Source organism: Cryptotermes secundus, unplaced genomic scaffold (genome assembly GCF_002891405.2).
Source record: "Cryptotermes secundus unplaced genomic scaffold, Csec_1.0 scaffold383, whole genome shotgun sequence".
NCBI classification, from domain to species: domain Eukaryota; kingdom Metazoa; phylum Arthropoda; class Insecta; order Blattodea; family Kalotermitidae; genus Cryptotermes; species Cryptotermes secundus.
In genome coordinates this window covers 533,735-546,206 of record NW_019723308.1, presented here as the reverse complement: position 1 = coordinate 546,206, position 12,472 = coordinate 533,735, and the positions used below count along the sequence as shown (strand labels likewise).

At 39.9% G+C, this 12,472-nt stretch overlaps 1 protein-coding gene across 2 annotated transcripts in view; it reads right to left on the bottom strand.

Annotated features, from left to right (window-relative positions):
- Positions 1-12,472, bottom strand: part of LOC111861763 (cytoplasmic polyadenylation element-binding protein 2) — a 455,224-nt gene that overhangs the window by 12,670 nt on the left and 430,082 nt on the right. For both annotated transcript variants that reach the window (XM_023846596.2, XM_023846597.2), the window contains exons 5-6: positions 9,269-9,381; positions 2,183-2,393 (exon numbers count right to left, since the gene is read on the bottom strand). In XM_023846596.2, the coding sequence (XP_023702364.1) occupies positions 2,183-2,393; positions 9,269-9,381 (324 nt within the window). The remainder of the gene's footprint in view (positions 1-2,182; positions 2,394-9,268; positions 9,382-12,472) is intronic.

Sequence of the window (12,472 nt, the reverse complement as noted above, 5' to 3'; positions counted from 1 at the left end):
TGCGACCGGGCCCATGAACTCCCACTCCACGCAGACCTTATGTGGACCCCCCAGGGCGACTCTCGGGTGATATGCGGGAACATACCCTCGTGAAAATTTCTCGGGTGATATGCGGAAACATACCTTCGTGAAAATTGTGAAGAGTGAACATTCCCAGGGGAAGCATCCTTCTAGGCAATGCTGCATTTGCACAGTTCACAAAAAAAAAAGGAGTATGTCTATATTTGCAAGTTCTGTGTAATGCCACTTCAGGAAGGGGAAAGTTTCCAGAAATATTACACCCTCAAGCAGTTCTAGGAGCATTGGTAAGTGTTCTCCAAATATTTTAGTTCATAAAATTAATTAGGAGATTTTATATTAATTTTTAAAGTGAACAGTGCACAAGTTAGGATAGTAGGCTTAATAATGGCGGCCCCAGGGTGATTTAAATATTAAATCACCTGTCCTTAATGTGTTAAGTAATTCTTGCACCACAAAGAAGTTCATTGTCCATATGTAGCATGTGTATTGTTGTGATTAATGATAAATTGATTTCAGGCTTGGCATTTAATGGAATTATCTATTGACTGTTTCCTTTCATCCTTAGTTTAATATTAGTAAATCATTACAAAGACTGGGGGTGTTTGAGAACAGGGTGCTGTGGAGAATATTTGGACCAAAGAGAGATGAAACGATCGGAGGTTGGAGAAAACTGCATAATGAGGAGCTTCATAACTTGTACTCTTTGCCAAGGATAATTAGAATGATCAAGTCAAGGAGGATGTGATGGGCAGGGCATGTTGCACGAACGTGGAGAAGGAATGCATATAGGATATTGGTGGAAAAGACAGAAGGAAAGAGACCCTTAGGAAGACAAAGACATAGATGGGTTGACAGCATCAAAATGGATCTTAGGGAGATAGAATGGGATGGTATGGACTGCATCAATCTGTCTCAGAAGGCTCTTGTGAACACAGTAGTGAACTTCTGGGTTCCATATAATGATGGGAAGTCCTTGAGTAACTGTACAATTGGCAGCTTCTCAAGAAGGGCGCGGCTCCATGAGTGAATGAAAACATTTAAAAGATCTACAGCCTTCCCTTATGACTGCCAGAAGAAATAATGAACCTGGCCATAACAATGGGAAGTCCTTTTGCCATACACTGAATTATTGTTCAAAGTATTATTCAACAAGATCTTGTTTCAGCTTCCACAATGTTTCTGAGATGGCATCCTTCAGCACTCTATGCTATCCATGTCACAGCTTGGAGTCTGAGGTTCAGAGCTCTGTTCATGATACAGCACAGGAAACAGAGATCAGTATCATTTTAGAACACTGCATTTACCCCCTGGATGAATGTATGCTCTTTCTCTCTCACATATGTAACCCCCCCTCTTGCACGCGCGTGCGCGCACACACACACACAGATATACATATTCTCTCTCTCTCACTCACAATCTTCTTGACAGCAAAGCATCACCTCCCTTATGACGATCAGTAATGTGGACTACTACTCTCTGCAGAGTACACCAAAGACAAAATTACAAACCCTAATTAACTGGAAACATCAAACAAATCAAAATCAAAACAGATTACAGTACACATGTCCAGTGGAAGCAAGGTTTGGGAAACCGATGAAGAGATGGCATCAAGCAGTAACAGATCACGTCGCATAACAGCCAACAGATTGGAGGAGGAGAGGGCGACAAGGACTTGAAATAACAAATATAAAACTAATTCAAACAATAAATTTTATGTTTCTACAATATTTCTTGCTGTTGTAATACTGCAGATTCACTTTAGAGTCCTCTGGATATCTTCCCCATGTTGATGTGACAGTAATTACTGATGCTTCAGAGGAACTTCCTGCCATTTTCTTGATGGCCAAAATCATGGAAGAAAGTTTCAAAAGACTTATGTATGAATACAGCAGAATGTCAGTGGTAACAATCTTTGATCCAAGAAGGCAAGGTATTCCTCTGAAATACTGCAATTTTTGCCTGTTCAATAGGATGTTTTGCCCAGAATACTCTATAATGTATATGGATAAACATGAAGATCCTCAGTTTCAAAAATTAAGAATGTTTCACTTCCCTTAGGATGTATTTGTTCTTTAAGTTTTGCCATTGTGACACTAACTGATGCAGTGCAGTTATTAAAATGGCAGTCACCAGAACACTTTGGTTCTCAAATAAAACTAACCTGCTTTGAGAGGGCGTGGTACTCCACCTACAAATACTGTCTTGCGTGGGTCCAGTGGCATGGAAGCATCCAGCACAAAGTCAGCATCTGAGAGTCGCCAAGGTCGGATCTGAACAGGTTTATCTTTTATTGTCGGTGAGGAGACACACAGGTACAGCTTGTCATCATCCTGTATGCAGGCATCAATCAGCTGCTGCACAGAGCTCTCATCCTGAAAGCCATAAGCAGAAGCAAACTCAACAGACTGTAACTGATCATTACCTACCGGCATCATTCTTAAATATTACCAGCTGCAATATAAATTTTTAATCTTATTAATACTTAGAACTTAATACCATTTTTGTACTAAAGGTGAATTATACTCAGTTTTGCTGTGACTATTCTGAGAATTGGTTGCAAGGAATATTTAGATAAGGACTACTGCAACTCGAGATGATCCCATGATAGCTGGCGTAGTATGTGTACCAGTTACTTCTCCCACCAGCACAAATAAAGAAACTTCCAGAACATTCTTAATCTGTAGAAGAGTGTGGAAGCTTCAAGAAAAATCTCAATACAGAAGGTTCTGGAAGCAATGTCATTCGAGAATATTTAAAGGCTGATTTTGGATGGCGCTGATCAGTGTGTGTACATATAGTATTCACTGTACTCACTGTAATCATTGTGGTCATTGTATTCAGTGTATTGAGTAGTAATATTGTGTATGGCTAGTGGTGAATAGTACAGTTGTGTACCAGAGTAATTGTATCAGCCTAGACAGACTGATTTGTGTAATATCGTGAAGTGCTGTTAAAAATAAAGTTCACTGTTACACTAGTGGAGTGTGGTTCAGTGACTTCTTCAAGGAACCCTCTCTCATCGGAGCAAGGCCTGTTAAGCCCAGAGTAGAATACTCTTGCTTGCACCCTAAATATCATTCCTGTTTCCATCCATACATCAATCCCGACATTTCAATGTGAGCGCGAGTGAGTGGGAGGAAAAGGACAAAAGCAAGAGGGTGGTAACAAGACTTACACCAGACAAGTTTCTCTGCTCTGGGTTTCAAACCAAGAATGGAAAAATTGAAAACTTGCACCCATTTAGTTCTACAGTACAGACTGTGCAAGTTACTCAAACATTTAAGACCATTCAGTTTAAATGTTCATTTGATAGTCACATGTATTAAGTGACTTGTAGACTGGGTTTGGATTCGTGAATAGATTTATTGGATACTCACAAGTTGTAACTACAATTAATTATAACACTCTAAAGATTACTGTAACTGTAACACATAAAATAAAGTCTTCAACATCTACTTGCTTAGTAGTTGTTTTTTATTTAAAATGTCTGTTGAATGAATCTTGAAGACTCCCTGGTCTCTCACATTCTCTCTGGATGTCTGAATCTTGGACTGAAGTAACTTCATGTGGACCAATAACAAAGTCGGACAGTTAACTGCCTTCTGTTATTCTCTGATGCCACAAAACACGCAAGAATCTCTGGGCAACACGTAGATGTATACAAGCATATTCGTTGCCGTGGAAACGTATTCCAGCTAGCTGTTGTATAGCAACAGACGTCTCTGTTGTGCTTTTCTGAATGTATGTTTCTGGCATTCAGGTGTCATGCCACAATATTTTACATTCTGACAAGCTAAAAAGTAATGCAAATGCTGAAATGTGGCAGCGTTCATAATTCATAAGTAACAACATAAATCAGTCACAGCTAAAACTGCAAACCTATTACCCAGCATGTTACCTTTCACACCACTCAATTCTGAAATTAAATTTCTCAATCTTGAATACCTCCCCCCGTCTGTGTTTCCTGATTGAATCTTTCCATTATTTGTGCAATTACTGAATAATTACCCTTATTCTAGCCAGTTCTTCTACACTGCAGTGAACTGAGATGGAAATGTGCTTCTTCTGATAGCACAGCAATAGTTTATGATGTGGCTGTAGGAAGAAGAGCCCAGGACGTTTCCTTACCTACATAACTGACTCTACTTACACAGAACTTCATTACTAACCACTGTAAGAAAGTGATACAAAATTATATTAGTTCATAACAGACACCAGAATTGATTAACTGCTGCCTCTGAACACTTGCAGAACAACACATCCCCCATTTTAACACTGTGTACTGGTTCTTCTTGAATGAGAAGGTAATTTTATTCACTCTAAATTTGTGTTTTCCGCATAGTAACATGACCAACAAGCTAATAAAGACAAAGGAGGAAACACAGCAACACTGTGACTGGATCATACATTTTGTCTCAATCACTGTCCCAATGTGATGAATCATGCTGAACCAACAACCATAATGTGATCAGCACAGCAGAGTGTTAAGTTTCTGCTTGCTCAGATCTCATTACTTTCATGTCTGAATTCTCTACTCCTGGAATGAGGTACCTGATTCAACAGTGACTTTCCAAAGTCAAGTGCTTCATAAGAAAAGGAAGATTACAGAAAGTGCTCTTGTAGGTTCACCTGTAAATGGAACAAGTCTCCACAAAGATGCATTCACTGATACTTGTCAAATGGGTCACAGGTAATGGATTCAGCTTGTGACAAAAAGAAACATACAAAAGAAGAATGCACTGTGTGAAGAAAACGTGTCACATATTCATGCATGTTTAGAGATCAGTGGTGGTGATTGCTAAGACACTTGGCACAAGCAACTGGAGATTAGCTGGGACCTGCAATCACTCCCATATGACCAGTCACATTCAACCACATAAAATAATGAATATACAAGAGCTTAGGCACACAGATTCAGTAACATGAATTCACTTTTCCAAGTGCTTGTTGAAAAATATTCTGACATGATGCCTGAAAGCCAGAATAGTCCATTGCTTGACAACAGCTTGCTTGGCATGTTTCTGCAGAAATGGATAGGTTTGTGGAAACCCGACCATTGCTACAAACTTAACACATGCTTCCAAAGCAATGGATAAACACAGTTTAATAGAGGAACTAGTGGGGTTGGTGACTTACTATAACTGCACCATGCAGGAACCTCAGCAATGTTGTTAATTTACATTCTTAATTACAATGTACTACAAGTAAACGAACTGTATTACTGTTAATGCAAGATGATACAAAATTGACCCCAGCACCAGCAGACGCCAAGGACGACATATGGTCTTTCTGAGGGACAAGCAAGCTGCAGGTCACTTGAAACCCCCAGAACGGAGCAGGAAGTATCCCGCTGTGTTTTCTGTGAATATCAATGCTTAACTTCAGAGGTGCGAGTCTTTGAAAATTTGAGACTTGACAGATACAAGTCACAATAATTTTCAGAGAGGCGTACCAAGTGATCGTTAGTGTACCTTCATTTATTTGAGGGCTGTCAGAAGGACCGTCTTGTACTTAGGACCAAATTAACATGGATCTTGTTAGGGATTGGCTGAATGCAAATGAGAGCAACACCCAAATTTTAGGTTCAGCCAATCAGCAAAATTTCAGAGGAGAGGAAACCAGGAGTTACCCGGAACTGTCAGGACTTCTGCCTCTCCAGAGCAGTCAGTCACCAAAAGAGAATAACAGGAGTCAGTCGTCTAAAGTGAGTAACTAGAGTCAGTCATCAAAAGGGACTAACTGGAGTCAGTTGTTTAAAGGGAGTAACAGGAATAACCTCCCGGACGTTAAATCGATGTCGGTCAAGTCAGGTGCACAAATTCAAAGTGCTACAGCCTTGTAATGTGTAATTCTAGTTCACATCTATAATAAATAGCATCAGTGTTGGTGAAGTGTGAGTTTTAAGTGTTCTCTATCTCCTTGTGTGAGCAAGGCCCAGAAGTCGCCCTGAGACAGAATTTCGTCTTACCATCTGAGCAGTCGGAACCCCAAACGCCCGCCTATCCACATCCCTACGTTTGTTTTCCCCGTTCCAAATTCATGGATTTCACCCAAGTCCACTGGCGCCCATACAAATTCAAATTCAGAGTAATCCCACACTCTACCCTGAACCAGACAGCAACAAGGAAGCGGCGGATGAAAGTGGAGACCAACATAAGGGCACTAAGAGGACAGTTATAAGTGCCGACCAACTTGTGGGGCTAGAAGTCTCACTGAGCAGTTAAAGAGTTAAATTATATTTGGTCCACACCAAAGTTAAAACACAGTTTAATAGAGGAACTTGTGAGGTTGGTGACTTACATTTGGTCCACCCCAAGGTTATACAGGGGGGATATGTAATTGATTTGGCATCCATTCTTCACTCATTAGAGAGTTCAGCATTCAGTAGTTGAGTTGAGTTTTCAGCCATGGAGTGTTAACTAGTGGACAAAGGAAGCTGAAGAAGTCACCAATTCATAGGACAGAACCAAGTCAGTCACAGTGGAAGAGAAGACACTTGTAGTCCATGAATGGAGCGAGGCTTAGGCAGTCACCAATTGTGAGCTGTTGTAACTGATTGTAATTAAGAGAAATTGTAACAGAAGGCATCAATAAATCCAATCCAGGACACGTTATTATTAGTCACGGAACTCCAGACATGCAACAATATGCATGATGATGTTGCAGATCCAACACTGCTGATTGTTGAAACATTTCCTTAGTGGTTATGTCAATACACAGAATGTGCGAATATAAAGCATGTCATTTAACTTCCGCCATTACAGTGTAACAATATTGTGGGGTGCTGTAAGTATTCAGTGAATTATTCACTTCAGAACTTTAGAATATGTCATGAAACTTATTTATGTGCTACAGGGCATGCTTGAAAGCAGGAGGGGGCCAGTTCCAGCAGTGTTTTTACAAAATATGGAAGATATGTAACACCTTTTCACAGTTAATCAATAATGAAGTGATGTTTAAGTACATGAAGCCAGGGAAACCCACTTTGCCACTTCCTCTATAGTCATGCAGAAAATTGCCATCATGATATTGCAAGCAGCATGTATCCATCTCAGATGAACACTGGATATCACTCATATAGGAAAAAATTAAAATATCACTGATCAGATTACAAGCAATCTCATGAGGTGAAGTCCCAGCATGCTTATGTGCATAATAATGTGGAAAATTCTGCCTTTTATGTTCAAATTTTTGGATGTGATAAAGTTTACTAACATCATGCCATCATCGCTACTGTTTTTATCTATCACTCATTTTCAACTGTTGGTTCATAAATGTGCTTGCTATGTGCCTTTAGCATTGAAATCTCGATGGATTAGGTACAATGTTGTCATTTACAAATTTAGCTTTCCCTAACTGCTTCACTAAACCACTCATCTGCAAGCTATGGTTCCTGCTCCTTCTCTATGGCAAAATAAACTGTCCTCTCTCCATGATTATGACCATCAGTAGAGCCAACCTCCTGTATCACATACATATTGTGCCACTGTAACCAATGATCCAAAAGCACCTATCCCATACTAACTCATTTTAAACATACTAATTCCTTGTCTAATGAATGCTGCCTAGGCCATTCCAAAGAATGTGTCTAGTTTCTAGGCCTGTGTGAAAGCTTTGTAACACAGAACATTTTATATTACAGGGTAAGGCTGTGATATCTATGCCCAACCTCCAGGTTCGACAGATGACCATTGCTGCCAGTCCACAACTGTTTTATCAGCAAATGCACAGCTACTGTCTAAACAGTGTGTCCAGTTTCTGTTAGGACTGTGCTCATTAAAAATACAAGACACGAATTATTTTCAAAATTTCACTTTTTATTCAAAAAATCTCCTTCTGAATCAATACATAGCCGGAATCAATTGAAAAGTTTTCGAAAACAATCAATGTACTCCTTTTGTGGAATCACATTTAAAACTGCAGTACATTCCCTTTGGATGTTCTGGATGGTGTCATGACGGTCTCCTTTCATCACCAACTTAACTTTTGGGAACAAACCAGAAATCTGCTGGAGCCAAATCTGGCAAATACAAAGGATGATCAAGGACTGATCCCTTTTCTGGCCAAGAAAGTGTGCACGATCTTGATTTGTGGGGTGGGGCATTGTCAAGGAGGAGTGACCAGGAAACTTGCTCTTGATATTCAGATCGAATTCGAAGAATTCTCGCCCACAAGATAATAATCAGAATTAACTGTTTGACCTTCTGGCAGAAATTCCTCATGAATGATTCCTTTGGAATCGAAGAAAACAGTTAGCAGTGTGTTTACTTGACTCTTTTGCATGCACACTTTCTTTGATTTCATCTTCTTTGGGCTCAATCATGCTGCACTCTGCCCCTTCGTGAGAGGCTCATATTGAAAACACCATATCTCGTCACCAGTAACAATCGATTTTGTAAATTCTGTATCATTTTGGGCCAACCATAACATGTCTTTGCAGTGTTCCACTCTGGCATGTTTTTCATCACCTGACAGTGCTTGAGGTATACAAACCATGCACAGACCTTCCATTTGCCCAAATTCTCAGTCAAAATTTGATGCACAGTACTTTTTGGTATTCCCAAAAGCTCCCCAATGAGTCTTGCAGAAACACATCTGCCTGATGCAAGGATTTTGGTCACTTTTTTCACATTTTCTTCAGTGTGACTTGTTCTCGGCTTTGATGCATGTGGAGCGTCTTCAATGTCCTCCATGCTGTCATGAAATACAGCATACTACCAAAAAATGTTCAAGCGACTCAAACAATCACTGCCGTACACACTTTTCATCATTCCGTATGCTTCTCTGGCTGTTTTGCCTAACTCCAAACAAAATTTGATGTTGGCTCTCTGTTCAACCGCCATTTTCCGATGAATGTCAGAACAGTACTGTTACATTCAAGGTCAGAACACATGCTGCAGCGATGCTTGCACTTTGAAATTATAGACAGCCACGGCTGAAACTTCAAGAATCTTAATGCCACAACTCGCCAACAGATGGTATTGCATGGCAAAATTTAAGAAAATGAGTCCTAATGGATCCTGGACACACTGTGTATATCTGCAGGCCATCCCCTCCATCTAAAACTCCAAAATATTTCCTGTTAGGATGGCAAAGAATCTTTTGCAAGGCATCCTGTTATCATACCCATACATTAAGTTAGCACTCGAAGAAACCATATCACTAATACTAAAATCATATTCAATTACACTCTATGTTTACATATAAGAAACTGAACAATCTAAACCTGTATTTAATTTCACTTTACCTGAAACAACAGGAAGGCATATCCTTTTGGGGGGAAATAGGATTTGCTTTCAGCCTTGTGAGGCCAATCCACCACTAAAGGACCAAAGCGCCGAAAACTAGCTGTGATTTCATCTGGAAACAAAACATCAGTAATTAAAATTCTGAAGGCTGATTTTTATCATTCAGAAACACTAAAAGTTTCTATGCATATTACCACATTCTGTACCTACAATGGAAAGGACTTCTGTCTCATTGCAGACTGTAACTACTGTATCCAGCAGGCCCTACAAAACCATTTGGAAATTTAAATTATTTGTATTACATAGAGTGGGGCGCAGAAACTTCCTTTTTTTTTTGAAGGCGAATAAAAGAAAAATTATTGCTGATAGACAAATTTATGTTTAGCTAATGAAAGAACTTACTTTAAAGTTTTAAATCATGTAGTTTTAAACAAAATATCTTGAAGGTGGTGACCACCGTTCTCTATGCACTGATGCAACTGTTTTCTGAAGTTCCCCTCGGCACGTTCCATCATGTGCACCGGAATTTGGGCTACTTCTTGCCGAATAACATTCTTCAGCTGAAGCAGGTTTGTGGGGCCGATGTTTAAAAACCTCTGCCTTGAGGTAGCCCCATAAAAAAATCACAGGGCATTAGATCAGGTGAGTGTGCTGCCCACGTGATGTCACCTCAAAGCAAGATGAGCCGTCTGGGGAACTTTGCCCTCAAAACTGTCATCGAAGCTCGGGCTGTGTGGGCCATGGAACCATCCTGTTGGAACCAGACATTTCCTAGATGCATTTCTTCAAGAGCTGGTTCGAAAAAGATCTCAAAATCGACTGTCGAACTGTCTTCACATTTTCTGATGTCATAACAGTCCATTGTCGTCCTGATGATATTTTCACCACACGCCCGGTTGTCCTAAAGTTCTCTACTCACAAAACAATCGATTTCCGGTCGGGAACCGGATCTCTGGGCTTAATTCCGAAGTGAGTACGGAACACACACTGCACCGCCACGTAGAAATGGTTGTCCAAAAAATAGGCTTCGACAGCAAATGCATGCCACTCATTTGTCCACCTCATGTTTCCTATTGAGGGGTATTAGACAGAAACTTCTGCGACTGCTGCGTTCGCCGAGCCTATCCCCACTTTTCTGCGACCTCCCCTTCCTTCACAATGCGTCTTCACAAAAAGGAAGTTTCTGTGTCCCACCCTGTATTCGGTGATACATTCAAGCCCTCTACAGCTTCTGGTCATCTCAGTCTTGAGCATTGCCTTCAGTACAGTTTCCAGTCATACTGGTACAGTTATTCAGATGTGGTGACCCTTGATGTAACCTCACCATTCAAATAGGTAGGAAAATGATAACTTAGAAAGTGAGAATGATATCAAAATGGTGTCCATCATTTCTGGTTTTTCTCAAACAACATACATTTGTACATGTAAAACTATATGTTGGCTCAAACACATTCATATCAGATAGCTTGTTCCATGCTCAAGGACTTTCTGAGGCAATTCATAATGGTTAGACTTGTTTTCTTGAAATAAGATTAACCATAAACAGCTCTTCTTGTTGAATGATCTTGTGATAAACTTGGTGCAATGTATAAATAATGAATGTGGGATCATGTTCATCTCACACACAGAACTTATCTGATTCCCCCAAAATAACTCTTCATTGTGTTCAAAGTCTGGTCTTCCAAGACATGTTCATATCTACTGGCTGTGAGACATGGGTGTTAAAGAGGACAAAAATAATTTAAGAAGACAGAAAAATTATTAAGAAAATATATGGGCCAACAAAACAAGAAGGGCAGTGGAGAATTAGAAACAATGAAGAAATAAATGAGATACTGAAGAAAGAAAATATACTTAGATTTATAAAGGCAAGAAGAATCAACTGGCTGGGACATGTAGAAAGAATGGATACTAACAGAATGCCATGGGAAATCTTGCATGAGAAGATCTGCACTAAAAGAGCAAGAGGTAGACCAAAACTGAGGTGGTTTTATGATGTCAGAGGAGACCACAGGATATTGAAAGTTAAAGTTTGGAAATCCACTGCAAGGGACTAAGATACTTGGAGGCTGTTGGTGGAGGAGGCCAAGACCCACAAAGAGCTGTATAGGCAGTTGTTGTTGAATGCACGATGCGCCAATCACTGATGCAGATTCTCATAAACCACAAATCATGATGGATTACAAACAGACCAAAAGTGCTGTTGACACAGTTAAACGAATGTGCACTGCACATTCTACAACTCTCATCACACAATGGTGGCCAATGGCAATGTTCTTTTAACTAATGAACATGGCAGGAAACAATTCACAAGATCTTCACTATTTCAATGCAGAGACTGCAAGATTCCAAAAAGCCAGGAGGAATATTTCTGAAGACTCCGTCCTAGTTAATGATGAAGCCATATCTTGTTCAAAGAAGTAAATAAGGTTGCGTCCAGTGGATGCATTGGAATTCCTTTCAAAATATCAGGAATCCATGGAAAATGAAGGTATGTCTGAATAAGTGGTGAGCAAAGACCGTGAAAGGTGTGTTTCGTGCATAAGGGCAAAGAATATGAACACAAACAAAATGCATCTGATGTGACAAATCTGGATGCAAAAGATATGTAAAGATAACATACAACTGTGATGTATGTGATAAAGATGGTTTTGATTCCAACAACTAATTCTTAACTGTTCAGTGAACTAGGAGCCAGGGCAACAAAGTCAGTAGAGCAACTGGTTACACCCAGAATGACCGAGAGTCGGAGTTTGAGTCCTGGTACAGTCAAGAATTTTTTCTACATCATCCAGACAAGCTCTGGGGGCAACAGAGCCTCCTATCCAATGGGTATCTGGGGGTATGAAGCTGACCACTCATCTCCAACTAGTGCCAAGGTTAACAAAACATGGATCCAAACATCCATTCCACCATTCATCTTCATGGTATAGTACTTAATTAGTTAAGCACAGGGACAGCTATTACCAGTGAACTAATGAAGAATTCTGTTCATAATTCTTAATTTCATTTCAACCATATTGCTACTTAATCATAATATGAAGGGTATTCCATATATAACGCCTCTATTTTTTTGTGTTAATATGTAACGTCTGAGCTGGATGTTGGTGTTGTAGTAAAGGTTCAACCTTCCCGCCAATGTACTGTTAGTTTGGTTGTCATGCGACAGATAGCGACAGCAGAGCAGTCTACCAAAATGGCGT